Source organism: Rhododendron vialii, chromosome 12a (genome assembly GCF_030253575.1).
Source record: "Rhododendron vialii isolate Sample 1 chromosome 12a, ASM3025357v1".
NCBI lineage: Eukaryota > Viridiplantae > Streptophyta > Magnoliopsida > Ericales > Ericaceae > Rhododendron > Rhododendron vialii.
In genome coordinates, this window is record NC_080568.1 from 25,977,665 (window position 1) to 25,993,944 (window position 16,280).

Sequence of the window (16,280 nt, forward strand, 5' to 3'; positions counted from 1 at the left end):
TGCCAGAACCTGTCAGGTGGACTAAAAATAGCTTGGGTAGCTACGGTTGCCATTAGGGTGGCTTATGTCATTAATTGGCCGCGTGTTTGTTGGCATAGAAGATGTATTTTGTTATGATTAGGGTCATAATTACTTGAGAAAGTATTTTTATAACTTGATATCCAGCCCAATCGAAAAGAGAGGGATAAAGTATATGTGTGTATGAACAGTACCTGTGTGAGCCAGTCCAGGTCAACCTTGAAATAGTTGTTCCAAAACTTGGTTATCCAATCTCTAGAATTGCACCGACGTTGAGTAGTAGTTGTAGGATTATTGGTTAGTGATACATGGTTGGGATCCGATTGAGGAGGACAATTATGGGGTGGTGATACGGGGTTGGGATCCGGCCCAACGCATCTAGCTTGTTGATAATTTGAAATAAACCAAAATCAAACGTGATAGAACTCTTTTCTCCGGTGCCCGTTTTATTCGAATAATTAGCCTGCAGTTGCACTTATGTTAGGTTTACATTGTTTTCCTACAGAATTTAATTGTATTACCTTGAAGCTATTCCATATTCAACTATCACGGTGGCTGGACAGAAAAATAGCACAGTAATTTCTCATCCAATGTCTGGCTAAACCCCTCTCCTAGAGCGTAGATGAAGCGCGATCTCCGAGTGATGTAGTTTATGTTTCATTTTAGGGTTCTTCTATTCGAACAATGGTGGTATGAATTAAGGATTTATTTATAGATAATTCTTTCCATTCAATCTATTGTAAATTTGTTTTTCTTGATTTCAAGCACGCCATATAACGATTTTATTAGTTCGTGATAATTGGGTGGTGAGATGGGTTATACTCCGTAAGACGTGTCGTGCTATTAGACAGTCTATGCCATAGATACGGGTTGTACTAGTAAGACGGTTCGTGCTAGCCGGCAATATCCCATTCCATTCAATGATTTGCAATTATCTTTAGGTGACACCCTGTGGACCCGCAAACCCTACGGTGTCCGATTTGATTCAAATAATTAGCCCTTAATATTAACATGAATTCCATTACAAGGAAATGGGTGGATTTGAAACTCTAGATCTTTTCTCCTATAAACTCTCTTACTTTTTAATTGCTTCAAATTAATTTAGTATGCATAATTAATTTTAGAAAATCAAAAAATCAAATCTTTTTTTGAGTTAATTTAGAAAGTGATTGAAATAACTGTAACTTAGTTTTCGTAATCATTGAGGACGATACTCGGAGTACTTATCGATATCCTTTTTGTAGTAGTAAATATTTTGTTTAGTTAATTATTTTTGGTACGGAAACGACAAAATTTGATCGTGTCATTTCTCTACCAAAAATATAATTGAAAACAAAATAATTACTACTACCTAAAAAATAGTGGTAAGTACTCCGAGTATCATCCTCAAAGATTACGAAGGCTAATTTATAGTTATTTTAATTTACTCCTAAATTAATTCACAACAAAATTGATTGTTTGATTTCATAAAATTATGAAAACTAAATTAATATAACGCAATTAAAAAGTAAAGAGAATTTATAAGAGAAAAGACTTAGGGTTTTGAATCCACTCGATCCCTTATAATGAAATTTATGTTACTGTCCAGGGCTAACTATTTGAGTCAAACCGAACACCGCATGGTTTGTGGGCCCATAGGGTGTTACTTAAAGATAATTGCGAATCATCAAATGGCATGAAATATCGTCGCCTAGCACGAACCGAGGCACAGATTGTCTAATAGCCCGAGGCACAGGTTGTTTAATAGCACGACGTGTATTACGGAGCATATGTAACGACTCGGATCCATAAGCCCCACAAAGTATCATAATCATTAATTAAAAATCCAAATCACTTCCTTAATACCTACACAAGAAACCATCACACATACTTCGTCCTTCTCATTACGACAGTATCGTTACATGCCAAAATTATCAAAACTCACAACAATTGGTGAAGTCTATAAAAACCCATCCCCAATTCATATGCCCACGCCCTTTCCATTTAATCCCATCAACTAAAAACAAAAAAAAACCAGCCGTGAACCCCCTTTTCCTTTTCTTCCTCCTCCCCCTTTTTTTTTCCTTTTTTTCCTCCTCGCCCTTTTTTTTCCTTTTTTTTTTCCCCTCTCCTCTCTCTTTATTAATCTTGTGTATTAATCACACAAATTCTCTCCTCACATGCACTCGTGCACGTGTAGTACTTTTAGGCGATAAACTTTTCCCTTCGTGCACGTGTACTAGGCTACCACCCAAGCCTTATAAGGAGTATATCTAATACTCCCTAAACCAAGTTAACAAAAGACATATGTAACTTCTAAAATCCATGGCAAGTTTTGTTTGATAATCTCAGTCACGTGAAATTCACCTGCACGCACACTTACCAAATACTTCCTTCACATGCACATACTCTCACCCGGTTGACACTTAAACTATACATGCAAAAGATCTCATTTTAGTTTTCCTAATAAATACACAATATACCAATTAAACCTTCCTGCACATTTATCTCCAGCCACATATTTCTTCTCCAATTATCTATCTTCCCATTATCCCATGTAAAAAGACAAATCAATAGACACGGATAATTATACATTCCCGAATACTCGATGGGATATTACAGCATAGCTCATCTTACCTATTTATCACGAACTAGTAAAACCGTTGTATGATATGTTTGAAATCTAGAAAGACAAACACAATAGATTAATTAAATAGAAAGAATTATCAATAAATAAATTCATTTATTCATACAATCATTGTTCGAATAAAAAAACTCTAAAATAAAACATAAACTACATTACTCGGAGATCGTGCTTCATCTATGCCATACGAGAGAATTTAGCCGGCCATTGATTGGACTACTGGCCTTTGGTTTTCGAATGCCCTCTGTTGTTTGTGTATCTTCTCCTTTTATCTGCAAATCCTTATCGCAAGGAAGATTTGCAGGAAACCATATAAGGAAAAACTCGTTTGGATTCATTTTGGGTTCCACAAAAATCTAGAAAAATATCCATAAATTTTTGAATATTTTTTTATGGGACTCTGTACAGAATCAACTACAATGGATATTGGTAAGTATTACTTTTGGATTCGTAGGAACGAAAGTAATACTTACCGATGTTCATTGGAGCTGATTTTTTACAGGGCCTCATAAAATAATATTCAAAAATTTATGAATATTTTTCTAAATTTTTGTGAGATCCAAAATGAACCTAAATGCATTTTTTCTTACGTAATTCCCTGCAAATCTTCCTTGCAAATAGCAAAGCATAAGCCTGGGTAGCCAACCATTATTTCCTTTTGGGAAAACGACGGTCCATGACGTGTTTTGATAATTAATATCCGCCAAAGACATTTTCAGCATTAACAAATATTCTCAATATATTTTTGATGGATATTAATTATCAAAACACATCATTGCTGTCATTTTCCCTTTCCTTTTTGCGTGGGCTCCAAAGCTGTAGCAGAAACCCTTTTCCCCAAACATTGTGGGCATGGGCCATGCTCACTGCCGATAATTGGCTTGGGCCTTTTAATTATTTTTCTTTTCTTTCCTTAGTCCAAGTCTCGGTCACTACAATCCTGGGGCCCACCAAGACAAGTACGAGTGTTCTTCAAATGTTAATTATTGAAGCCCGTTCAAATTTTAAAATCTCTGAATACCTAAAACACAAAAATCAAACATTTTTCCGAGTAACAATGAGAATCACTTCTAGTGAATTTGGTTGCTTACCTTCCTTTTCCAGTGGTAACCAAGGTTCGAATCTTACGGGGGTGCGAGACTTTGGGGTTCAGGGCTATGGAGAGCCTCTGGATCCCTGTGTTAATTCTAATACCCTCCACTAATCTCCGCTGATCTGTACAATGTTAGGAAAAAAAAATATTTTGAGTAATAATATAAACGGACTTAGCAAGGATAAATTAGTGGGCGTTTATGTGAACATTTGCGCACCTATCACCTACCAAGCGTTTATTGCAGTAATCTAAACCGTTCATCTTGTAGGGCCCACAAAATTACTTGTCCACGTATAAAATTAACTTGATCGGATATCAATAGCTATCTCAAAAATAAAATTTTGGTTTATAAACTAGACGGTCACGGACAGCTTAACTTTAAAAACTAGTGACAAAATCATGCAATCCATTTTATCAACCAAAATTCAATTTTTGATATAACTATTGATGTTAGATCAAACAGATTTTTTTGTGCGGACATATTATTTTGCCGGTCCGACAAGATAAGCAATTTAAAATGCGATCCACGCGGTGGGGGTTGTCGCCTCATCCGGACAGAACACATATCTCTTGAGCAGAATGGTTGAGAAGCGATAACCAATCCCAACTACAAAAGTTGCTGTTGAGATGCCAACCACAAAATGAGATAAGTTTTGATCTCCACATTATAAAATGGGACTTCCTTCTTGTGTTTTATTTTAATTTTTTTTTAACGCTGTAAAAATCAGAAGCTACAAATAGCTACAGTGTCAGAAAAGAACTACCGGGTATACATCAACTACATATTTTGGATTGTGTAGGACTCATCTCGGTATCCTACACTGATGGTTGCCACCTTTCAATTATTTTACAATATGTTTTTAAATGTTTTTTTTAATAAAAAATCAGCTCATTTGAATATCGGTAAGAGTTTAATGAGTTTTTGCCGCTAAATTAGCAAGGACAACAATTGAATGAATCGATAAAACTCTCGCCCATATTCAACCCTAGTTTTTCAAAAAAAAATTGGATTTTTTTGTTTTGTCCTTTTTCATTTTTTCGCACTTGAGTGTTATACATTAAACTTTTGTGAATTGTTGGTTTGTATTGACGAGAAGAATCGAAAAAGTTAATACTTATGACTTTTTCTCAATTGAGCTAAAAGTGCTTAATTTTACATATTTTCACAAAACATTGAGTAAAAACTGAATTAAGTAAAAAAATTAAGTAAAAATTGAGTAAAAATCATAACTTTTTTACTTTTCAATTACACAGTTCCGTAAATAAGCGGTCGGCAACGGCTCCGTAAATAAGTTTGTCCCGTGCATATTTGGTGTACCAAATGGTGAGAAAACAGAGTTGGTAAACAGCAGCTTAATAAATAGTATTAAAAAACACCTTAAAATCGACCGATACAGTACGGTACAGTACATGATCCATGTTGGGTTGGGTAAGCAAAAATGGTGGTCCTTCGGTCGGCGATCCAGATAGCAGCCCAAACCTTCTGTTGGTTCACCCTCGTGCGCTCCGACTCCTCCTCCCGACCCCTCACCCCTGCCTCCATCCGTACGCCGACGAGATCATTCAATGCTGCGGCGGCATCGGCGGCGACCACAACCCCCGACAAGCCTTCTATCTGCACGGCCGATGAGCTTCACTACGTCTCCGTCCCCAATTCTGATTGGAGGCTCGCTCTCTGGCGCTACAAGCCTCCTCCTAAGGTTTCCTCTCTCTCCCTCTCTCTCCCTCTCTAGAAATGGGATTCAGTGTCGACATTGTAAACTCCTCCGCTCATATGTTTTTCTGATTTGTATCTGTAGGATTAGATGCATTGCTCCTATCTATACTTACGTATATATGCATATACGGTGGCTACCCTCCAATCCTCTGATTGGAGGGTCCAATGCAAGCTCATATTGGGACCCTTTTCGGAATCGTGCATATTTTAGATATCGTCAAGAACAGCAATCACACGGAAATTCGTATTGATCAGACATCGGTTTATAGTATTTCAGAATATGTTTATCTTGAGACAAATGGGTTTTCTATCAACATGATTAAGTTTTGCATGGGTTGATTTACATATGAACATCGGTGAACAAAATTTCTAGGTCTTGCTTGATTGGCCAGATTAGAAATGGGATCGAATTCAAAGTCCTGTGTACCGGATTATATGAAGTACAAGGTTTTAGATGTGGTGTTGGTGATTTCCTTTGTGTTAACCATCCAACATATCCCCTCACTCATTAGTAGTCTGACCCTGAGGGAGGTTGTCAAGATGGGATACGTATCGTTTCCACTTTCCATTCAGTGTATCGGATCGGATACGTATGGTAACATCTGTTAACAGTTGTAAATATGAGTTTAAAAATGGTTATACCCAAGATAAAATATAATTTTATTCACGTATTATATAAAAACTTTGAGAATACAAAATTGCACTTGTTCGACTACTAACGTGATTTAATAAGGAAAAGGAACGTTTACTGCATTATGGGTCATTTGGGTAGCATTACAGTGAAAGAATATTTACTTCACCATAAATATAAGTTTGGATACCTGTATCGGATTCACATCCAAATGTACGTAAGAGCATCTCCAATCCTTATCTTTGGTCCTTATCCCTTATCTATTGCGACAACACTGGTCTGACCGACCGGCTTTAAAAGATTCCTCCTAGGTTCTGTTCTATATAAGCTAATGATGGGTTGAAATTATCATTTCAGTCGTGTTGTTTTCATTTTAGTATATAGTAGAGATTGTACTTCCATAGCTTACTTCCACGCATTTATGGATATTGGGGGTTTAATTTTTCTATTCATGTTCATAGGCGCCTCCAAGGAACCATCCACTGTTCCTTTTGTCTGGAGTTGCTACAAATGCAATTGGTTTCGATCTTTCTCCTGGGGTGAGTTAGTAATTTGCCACATCTCTTTCTTATTGGTTATTTGTGACCTTTTACTGGTAATTGTGATGTGATTGGCTGCAAACTTCCAGGAATTATGTTCTGTTGCAAATCTTGATTTGGATTTTATATTAAAGCCAAACTGACATGCATCCTCTTTGGTCCCTCTACAGTCTACACCTTCTGCGGCACTTCTTGTGGTTATAGCTTCAACTAGATTTCTCTTTAGGCATTTTGGACATCCAATTTTTGGATAGTGTAGGTATTCTATGTTTTTTTTGTTTGTTTTCTGGACCATTTTTTAAAAATATTTTCAACCACCGTTCTTTATATAGATATCACGCCTATTGTAAGAGACAAACACGTGCTATTTAGTACATATCAATTATTCTATTTTCCTTACTGATTCTATCCTGTACTGTAGAATACTACATTACAAAAGTTCCTGGTGCTGTAGCTTCTTAAAATAACAACCCCCCCCCCCCCCCCCCCCCAAAAAAAAAAAAAAAAACTCTTTACTGGTGCAGCGGTGCTGTAAGCTGTGTGGTTATTTGTTTCATACTGGGGCCTGCTTAAGTCTCAATAATACTCCTCCATCTTGTACTTCATGTTCAGTTGGTTCCTATGTTGAAGAACAAAGTTGATGCATCATGGTATCCTCAAAGCCGCCAAGTCTTGATACCTAACCAACTTGGGTATGAGCTGCATAAACCTTTTAGAATTCAACAAACAGTGCTCTTCATGCCAATCCTACTTTTTATGGATTGTAGGACTTAAAGACTAGATCTGCAAAAAGCTAGCTCGGCCATTTATTTTCACTTGTCTTTCTACGGTTTGGCCGAAGAGCCATGCATTGTGCAAGTACCATAATTGCAATGCATGAAATCAAAGTTTGAAATTGTAATGCATTTGCATATCAGGAGGGAAGCGCATGATCTTGAACTTAGTAAGGAAGGGTGACATGCATGCATTCTTAATAGTTAATGCATAGATGTGTTGCAGCTCATTCGGTGGTTCTGATTCACAGGCGAGGTCTCTGGTTCAAGTCCAGGATGTCCCAGCTGCGCTAGGGAAAAGAATAGAATAGAATGTGTCTCTGGTTCAATCAGTCTATTCGTATGGAATTTGTCTCTAGCTTATAGTTGTTCTATTGAGAAATTTCCTTGTGCTTTTTAATTTTCTTCGCAATAGTATTTTCTTTTTGGAAATTCCTATTTCCTGATAGGATGATCTGTTTGCAGTCTTCATTTGCACGTTACATGTCCAGCCAAGGATTTGATACATGGATTCTGGAAGTTCGTGGTGCTGGGTTGAGCACTGGAGGAGTGAGATCTGCAGAGGTCAAGAAGCCTGGAAATGGTGCATACTTTGTAGATCAAACACCAGACGCTGACTCTTCAAACATGGATGTCATACCCGCCAGAGGTAGAGGGACAGAGATGGTTACGAAATCAGATAAATCGCGGTTGGTGACCAAGTTGACTGAAACTATTGTTGATTGGTCCGAAAAACTATCTGGCTGGCTAAATGAAGGTCAATCAAGCATTTGTATATCAGAACTCGCACTTGATGCTTGACTTTTTTTTAATAGAATATTCATTAAGGAAAACGTTTCAGGTTCATCAGAGGCAGGGCAAAATTCTGCCAGTGCTAAACAAATCAGGGATTTGAGTCAAAGGCTCATAAATATCATTGAAGAAGGTCAACAATCTATTCCTCCCCAGTTTATTGAGATGCAAGATCGTATCGTTGCAACAATAGAAGATCTCCAGATACAACTTGACGTGATTGTGAAGTATGATTGGGACTTTGATCACTATTTGGAAGAGGATGTTCCTGCTGCGGTGAGGTGACATCTCCTGATAATTATCTAGATGGGGGATTCAGAAAATAATCTGCTATACTTCCGTTTTTTGGAAACTAATAATCTGCTATACTTAGTTGTGACTTTTCTTATTTCACCTTGTTAATTGGAAGAAAAGTACATTCCACTCAACAGTTTATGATAATCTGGGTACTCATATGGTCAATGCAGATGGAGTATGTAAGGAACCAATGCAAGCCAAAGGATGGCAAGTTACTTGCAATTGGTCACTCCATGGGGGGTATCTTGCTATATGCAATGCTATCTCGAAACGGTATGTGATGCTCTGTAGTTTCCTTGTCTATTGCAACCCCCTCCTACCCTATACATGGTTGATACATTTGCCCCCCTATAAATATGTATATAGTTGGTGATCTCCACATAAAATATTTGAACACAAACCTCTGCTTGTGGGTGTTTGATATAGACTCAGCTTTAGTGTTGCATGTAACTTTCTTCTGTGTTATTGGTATTTTTAGAGAGCTGTTTTCTTGAGGACCACATCTTGGAGTAATTTCATCAACTAAAAAGAAGGAAGAGAATGTGATTATTCAATATCCGAAATAAAACTTTACAGAGGACTTCCATCGGTGGCCATCTGAGGTTGATGAATTGAAGTTCTTTACCAAGGCCGAAAGGATAGAACCACAAATCTGTGTAATCGTAACTTAAATCTAACAAGGCTGAATTGTGATTTTCTTGAAATTTTACTTTCGTTACATGGACTTGGATGCAGGAGTATATCTAGATGTTGAACACATCAAACTCCAATTTTCAAGATATGTAAATGACAAAAAGAAGCCAAACCTAGATATGGTGTTGCGTTATATACCTCATTATACACGCTTATTTTGCTTTAGTTTTGATATGTTAGAATAGTGAAGTACAGATCGAGTGACTTTACCTTGTAGTTAAGATATTGGCAATGGACTTACTCCAAACTGTGTTGTCCCTAAAGAAATAAAAGAAAAAAATCCGTAGTGTCTGTTAGAAAACAGTGGAATCAGATCCGTTGCATTGTGTCCACATGGGTAGTATACTGTCATTGTTCAACCATTTTATGAAGCCGTGGTTGTATATATCAACCTTGCTTACTCCGGAAGTTTATGAAGCAATTGTGTTGGTGTTTGTTCCCAAACTTGCTTAGGGGCTCTTGGAAGATGGAACATAGAAATTCACTTTTGTTTTGTTTCCTTTCTAATTCTTTTAATTTTGCGTGGGTATGTAAAATAGGAATCTGCTTGTTTTTTCCAACATTGTGAGATCTTCTGTTTTGTTTTAAGTCAGAACTAACAATCTAGTACGTTAATGACTTGATGCTTAAGATGTCCACGTTATGTCATGCATACAGAACTGGCAACCTCTGAAGAGAGTCGTTACTTTCATAGTCCTGAAAACAAGGGAAATATATGGAAGAGCAAGCGAAAAAAGTCAGTGACCTGATTCCACTATATAGAAGATATACGTTGGAAGCTTGGCTTCTTAGGCTCTTCTTTATTCCTTCTCAAATGGTGAGAAACTCGAATGTTTAGCAAGCTATTACAGTTAACGTGAGGGTACTCATTCTTGCGAAAAGGAGAGAATCAGCAAAAGAGTAAAAAGAACATTATCGTTTCTGTTATCATCTTCATTTGGGCAACATTTTCCATCTAGAACATTGAATTGATGACTTTCTTGGCACCTGCTTGGCTGCAATCCCCTGTAATGCATTGGCCGGTAGGCAATTTACACTTCTTCCGCTTCCTGTTCAAATCATGCACTAATGGAACTGCTAGTGAATCAAGTTGTATTTTTGAAGAACATTATAATACACTAATGGAAATTTACAGATGTTTCATACTTGTGTGACAGGACATTAAGAAACAACTGATCTATTACCAGCAATAGGTGGGAGTAAGTAGTCTGCTATTTTGACTTTGACATGTCTGGGAACTTATAGAAAAGTAAGACAAACCCAAACTTGTGTTCGCATTTTGTAAAGGTTTAGAAACAATGATCCTAGGCGTAACTTTAAAGTAGGTACGTTATATGCAGTAAGTGGAACATCTTGAATTTGCAACTATGGAAGTATTGGCAGAACCATTTCCTGCCCAGAAAGGGTGACGCTAGAGGAGGAGAGTGACAATAGTATTCCACTTTCAATGGTTGCCCCTTGATCTAGACATTGATCAGTAGCCATCCTTTCTCACAGAGGGTGAACATCTAAGTAGGCTGTCACATGCCGAGACATTAGGATATGCCTCTTCACCACTAACCACTTGAGGGAACCTCGTAGAATTTGGGTTCTAAAGGTGGAATAGATTTAGCAGCATTTACAAATCAAGGGGATGATAGTTTGCTTGACTTTTCTCAAGTTATTTGTTGACAGAATTTGAGAATCTAGTTGCTGTAAATATGAGCAGCAACTATTAACGGTTTTTTAGTGTTAAATGAAAGGCCAAAAGAAAGTTGAAAAGGTTGAGCGGTTGAGCTATGTTCTTAGTAGTATGCAAGGTCGTCTTTCATGTTGTAAAATATTGTAAATGTGTAGTATTTTCTGACACTATATTTATTTTGGAACAAGTTTTAATGTGTGATAATATTTGAACATTTTAAAGGTTTTGAAGGAAAGGACTCTGGGCTGGCATCAGTCATTACATTGGCCTCTTCACTTGACTATTCAACTTCAAGATCATCACTAAAACGGCTTTTACCCCTGGAAAGTGAAGTGGAAATCTAGTTGTTTCACACAAGTCCTTTCTGCCTGAATGTGAGGAACTTCATCTACTTGTAAAAAGAAGTTAATCTTGATTTATTATGGCATACAGGCAGACCCTGCACAGGCTTTGAGCATTCCTGCTATTCCACTAGGAGTGCTGCTCACAGCTGCTTATCCTCTTGCAGCCCGTCCTCCTTATGTTTTGTCTGGATTGAAGCTCCTGGCATCTGCACAGAACATGCATCCAGAACTGTTTGAGAAGCTTATTTTAAACAACTTTTGTAAGTAGATGATAATTCTCCCATAACTGACATGGCTTAGTATAGTATATTTTAATGTCTGCAATATGCTATTGCTGCATTTCTCATTAATTAGGAATGTGGTATTTCCTCAGTCATGACTTTGCAGTACATTGACTCTTGTATATACATGTTGGAGATTTTTACCTCTAAGTACAGAAAAATGACACTTAATTCCCATTAAGGAGAGATGGAATACTTAATTACCACTAGGTCCACTTTTATAAAAATACATTTACCATTAATGGAAGTGTCACCCTTGGGTTTTAGGGTATGCTAGGGTTTTATGGTACCCTAGTGGGTACCCTAATACTCTTGGGTACCCTAAAATCTTAGGGTACCCTAGGGTTTTAGGGTACCTTAAGGTTTTAGGTTTTAAGATACCCTAGGGTTTAAGGTACCCTAGGGTTTAGGTTTAGACGCTTTCATAGAGCCCTAGGGTTTAGGTTTAGGCACTTTCATAGGGGTTTTAGGGTGCACTTTTCTATTATAGGGTTTTAGCTTAGGGGTTTAGGCATTTTTATAGGGTACCCTAGGGTTTAGGCACTTTCATAGGGTGCCCTAGGGGTTAGGCACTTTCATAGAGTTTTAGTGTTTCGTTAATTAGAGGAGACCCGGTGGGAATTACTTTCTATTTTCTGGACCTAGAGGTAAAATGAGTCTTTGTCAGACACTATAAATGGCTATTGATCTGTATCTGACATGTTGGCCAAAGGTGCACCCACCATGCATTAGTAATGTGATTTGACATGAAAACTCTTGTTATGTTCCTTCATTACATGGTTAGTTTAAAAAGTATGAAGTACTCATGGTGAAAAGAGGAATTAGAAATTCTAATGCTTACTGATGGCCGAATCTTTTTGTGAGATTCGATAGGTGCAACTCTTTTGACATATTTAAGTACCCAGCAAGTACCCAATAGTTCATTAAATGTAGGCTAGAATGGTTGCATCCCCTAAGCATGTGTGGTGGAGGAGCCATGACGTCTCCAGAAGTCCCTGCAAATTGCTGTCCATGAGTCACCAGTTTCACTATGTTCTGGAGTGAAGTAGAAGAGTGTTTCACACCATTAACATGATACGTGACCCCAAGGCTTCCAACCATGAGTCAATGCATCTGAAAAAATTTCTTTGAGCACCGCTGCAATTTACATTGACTCTCTCTCTCTCTCTCTCTCTCTCTCTCTCTCTCTGCGGCACTTTAGCATCTCTCTCTTGGTCTACAAAAGGTGCTTTTATCTCCTATGTCTCTCTCTCTCTCTCTCTCTCTCTCTCTCTCTCTCTCTCTCTAGGAACTTCAATTTGGGTTCCATTTTATTAAAATTTAAAAGTAAGGTTTGTGAGTTTAAATTCATGGCAAACAAGATTTAATAAAATTTTATGTTCTGATTTATATTAACAAATTTTTTTAAACCTGGATGGGTCGAATTATGATTGAATAAGAGTTGGGGATCGTAGTTTCAGATATAGGAGGATTTTTTATTTTTTTTGTTGTGATAACTCTTGTATCCAATTTACGCATACCTCGATTAATCTTGAGGACCAATATATACACATATATGTACATGTTTATATCTATAAGTTTGGAACAACTTCTTTTTACAACTTTTTTCCAGAAATAGTTGAATATTTTTGTCGATATTCACAAACATATTGAGATTGTCCATTGTGAATGACCCCATCTATCATAATTCCTAGAGTCGCCACTGCTAAGAACGCAAGAGAAATTTCTCCTGGGCCCCCAAATCCCTAGTTTCTGGCAAGGGAGTGTTGCTCCCAACAATTCCAGATACTCACTTCTTAGTTGGATCCACAAACACTTGACCCTTAAGTTCAATACTAATCAGGCTTCACAAAACAAAACTTTGAGAGCTTGATCATCATTACACTCTGATTGCTATAATCATGGTTTGATCAGTGAGAATTTACAGGTACCGTACCAGCTAAGCTTCTTTTGCAGCTATCAACTGCCTTTCAAGATGGTGGACTGTGTGACAGGAGTAGAAGCTTCTTTTACAAAGATCATCTGCACAAAGGCAATGTGCCAGTTTTAGCTATTGCTGGAGACCGAGACCGAATCTGCCCACCTGAAGCTGTATTTGGTATAGTTTGTGTTAATACTTAATACCCCGTTGTCTCTTTTTAAACGTGCACTAATCTCGAAGGGCTTTTCTTACTGTTGTTTGTGGCCATGATGATGTCTCGTGCAGAGACAGTCAAGCTGTTTCCTAAGAATATAGTTTCCTATAAAGTTTTCGGTGAACCGAGTGGTCCACATTATGCTCACTACGACTTAGTTGGAGGTCCTAAGGTAGGTCCTGATCTTTTAGCTTGAGATATATCAAAGTGTAAGATATTTGATACAATATTGTCCTATGTGACATGTTTCATATTGGTTTCCAGTGGCATAATGAATTTCTTTTCGCAAAATGCAGGCAGCAGATCAAGTGTATCCATTTATACTGGAGTTTCTCAGTCATCATGATATGGCCTGATTTCTCAGAGAAATCATAGATTTAGCCCTCTCTACACCCCACCTTAGTTTTGCACTCCATGACGACTTCCTTTTCCGGCGAAGAAAGGAACCAAATCAGTGGAGTACCATGTGGGTGGGTGGGTGGGAGGGAGGGAGAGTAACTTGTCATAGCCCCGATGAATAGAAGTGATGTGAAGGAAATGATACTGAGTGAACATATACATAGTACTTCTGTAAGAAACAGCTACTGAGTACCTGGATGTGTAGGGAAAGATGTCCATCCCACAACAATGATTTAGCAATTAGTCGAAGGGTTGTTTTCGAAGTACAAAATGTGTTTGAGGGTTTACTTGGGGAGAAAGAAACCTCCTCGAAATGGAAGGACTTCTGGAGCTAGTAAAGGATAGAACTGTCTGTTCATCGTATACTATAGCAAGGAATAGTTTAAGAGTTATATGAAAGTAACGTAATTTTTCTCCTTCGTTTTCAATTAAACCCATGTAACCTTATGTTGCAAGCCTGCAACAAAATTCACAAGTAATCTATGTATGCTTTATACTAAACCAAAGTTATTACCTTGAAAAATGTAGAGTTTTTTTTTTTTTTTTTTTTGAAGTAACTTATTTCATTGAAAAACACTCAATTACAGGATCGAAGGGGCATTCCCCTGGAAAGCAAACATGACAACCACCGGGACTAGCTCGCACCCCACTGGAGCCCGGACTAGCCTAAAACACAATAGAAAGTCTATGTCTATAGCTCAACCTTTACCGCTCTTTTCAGCGCTCTTAATCTCACCGTTTAAAAGTATTTTGGACGGTCAGGATTTTTAACTCTTCCCTAGAAGTATTTTTTATCTGGACCATTGATCAAAGGAATAACCAGCCATATCTGATATCCTGAACAACTATGGCCAAAACCACGAACAAACTATGACTTCTCCTGGCATCAACGAGTCCAGCAAGCATAGTCTTGCGAAAATAAGAAGAGTGTTTCTATATGATCTCGAAAATATTCTTTTTAGCCCCATTTTTCTTCTATACCCGTTTTGAAATTCTAGGAACCTCACAACAGGAACTACCTCCTAGACGAAAACAGGCCGGCATCGAGGATGATTGGCAAACCTTCGTGGCCATGGTGGATAACGGATCCTAGGAACCACAGAACGAAATCCCGTCAAAACCTGCAGAAACATTATTAGACCCCAGATCTAGGGAGACCAGAATCTAGGTTAGGAAAACCCAAACTAGGGGAGACCCAACTAGGAGGAAACACAAAAAGACCACCCAAAAACTGAAAACACAAAACCTTAAACCTAACTCTAAACCTTAAACCCAACCCTAACCATCTGCTACTACCGCCACCGGCGGATCGAACTTTTAGCCGTCGCTGCCCCAAAAACCGTCGTCCGCTACAACCCAAAAACGCCATCTCCATACCATTCTCCTCCTCGGTACCGTCTGGCATGCACAAGTGGGAGGGGATGAAAAACGCGGCCAACGAGGGCTTCCGACCATGGGACTTGTCGTACGAGGACGTTGCACTTGCCGTTCAGGACCACGGGACTTTCTCACCATGGGGATCGCGACCGTGGACATGCTGACCGAGGCGGGCGAAGAAGATGTGAAGTTTGTACAGCGATGGAAATAGTAGATTGTGGCTCTTTATTCCTGTTTTGAGAATCAAAACGTGCATAAAACAATTTCAAATTACGAATTCAGAATTTAAAATCCAACATCACCTCAAATATCTGCACCAAATTGTCAATCCAATGGCGACTGGGTGAAAATAAACAAAATTTATTAGCACTGATTTACTTTAGGCTGCTGCACACCTAAATTTCCAACATGTGGGGTTCAATATCAGTTGGTTGCTTTTACTATATTTCAAAGAAAAAGTTATTCAAGTTGCACCTGCGCGCACCTATCTGATGTTGGAGAGCAATGTTCCGCTCACACTCAATAATAGTATCTCGTATTCGAAAAGGAATCCTCTATGGTCCTTGGAGGACCTTCCACTTTACTTATTTTAGGGTCCTTCATGGCCCACTTTAATAATCTAAACCGTTGGCTTCAAAGCTCATCAAGAACAATATCAACCACGTCAAAAATTAGTTGGTTGTAAATTGATTGATATCATGAACAATATCCCAAGATAAATATGTATCGAAATAATATTCCAACCAGTATCCGATCAATTTGATATTTAACGTGGTTAATTCTAAACGAGTTTTAAAATATAAACGATTTGAATCATCAAAATGAGTTTGAAAATTGACCGATAAACAGACACACCAAATCTTCCGGTGCATTTTCATGATCATAGA

General features: G+C 38.0%; 1 protein-coding gene across 2 annotated transcripts; it reads left to right on the top strand.

Moving 5' to 3' along the window:
* Nucleotides 1-5,109: 5,109 nt before the first annotated feature.
* Nucleotides 5,110-14,556, top strand: LOC131310604 (uncharacterized). Of its 2 annotated transcripts, XM_058337716.1 has the most exons (10): nt 5,111-5,434; nt 6,544-6,621; nt 7,860-8,151; nt 8,236-8,462; nt 8,654-8,756; nt 11,080-11,184; nt 11,294-11,461; nt 13,410-13,580; nt 13,689-13,789; nt 13,914-14,556. In XM_058337716.1, exons 1-10 carry the CDS (start codon nt 5,174-5,176, stop codon nt 13,971-13,973), a joined length of 1,566 nt encoding a protein of 521 aa, XP_058193699.1. In that variant the 5' UTR covers nt 5,111-5,173; the 3' UTR covers nt 13,974-14,556. The 2 variants fall into 2 exon arrangements, with proteins under 2 accessions (XP_058193700.1, XP_058193699.1); XM_058337717.1 differs by lacking the exons at nt 13,410-13,580; nt 13,689-13,789; nt 13,914-14,556 and adding an exon at nt 12,356-12,669 and having other exon boundaries at nt 5,110-5,434.
* Nucleotides 14,557-16,280: the final 1,724 nt, after the last annotated feature.

Coding starts and splice junctions, on each gene's coding strand:
- LOC131310604 (XM_058337716.1), top strand. CDS start 5,174: ATGGTGGTCCTTCGGTCGGCGATCCAGATAGCAGCCCAAACCTTCTGT. Junction 8,463..8,653: donor AAGAGGATGTTCCTGCTGCG/GTGAGGTGACAT, acceptor TGGTCAATGCAG/ATGGAGTATGTAAGGAACCA. Junction 11,185..11,293: donor ACGGCTTTTACCCCTGGAAA/GTGAAGTGGAAA, acceptor GCATACAGGCAG/ACCCTGCACAGGCTTTGAGC.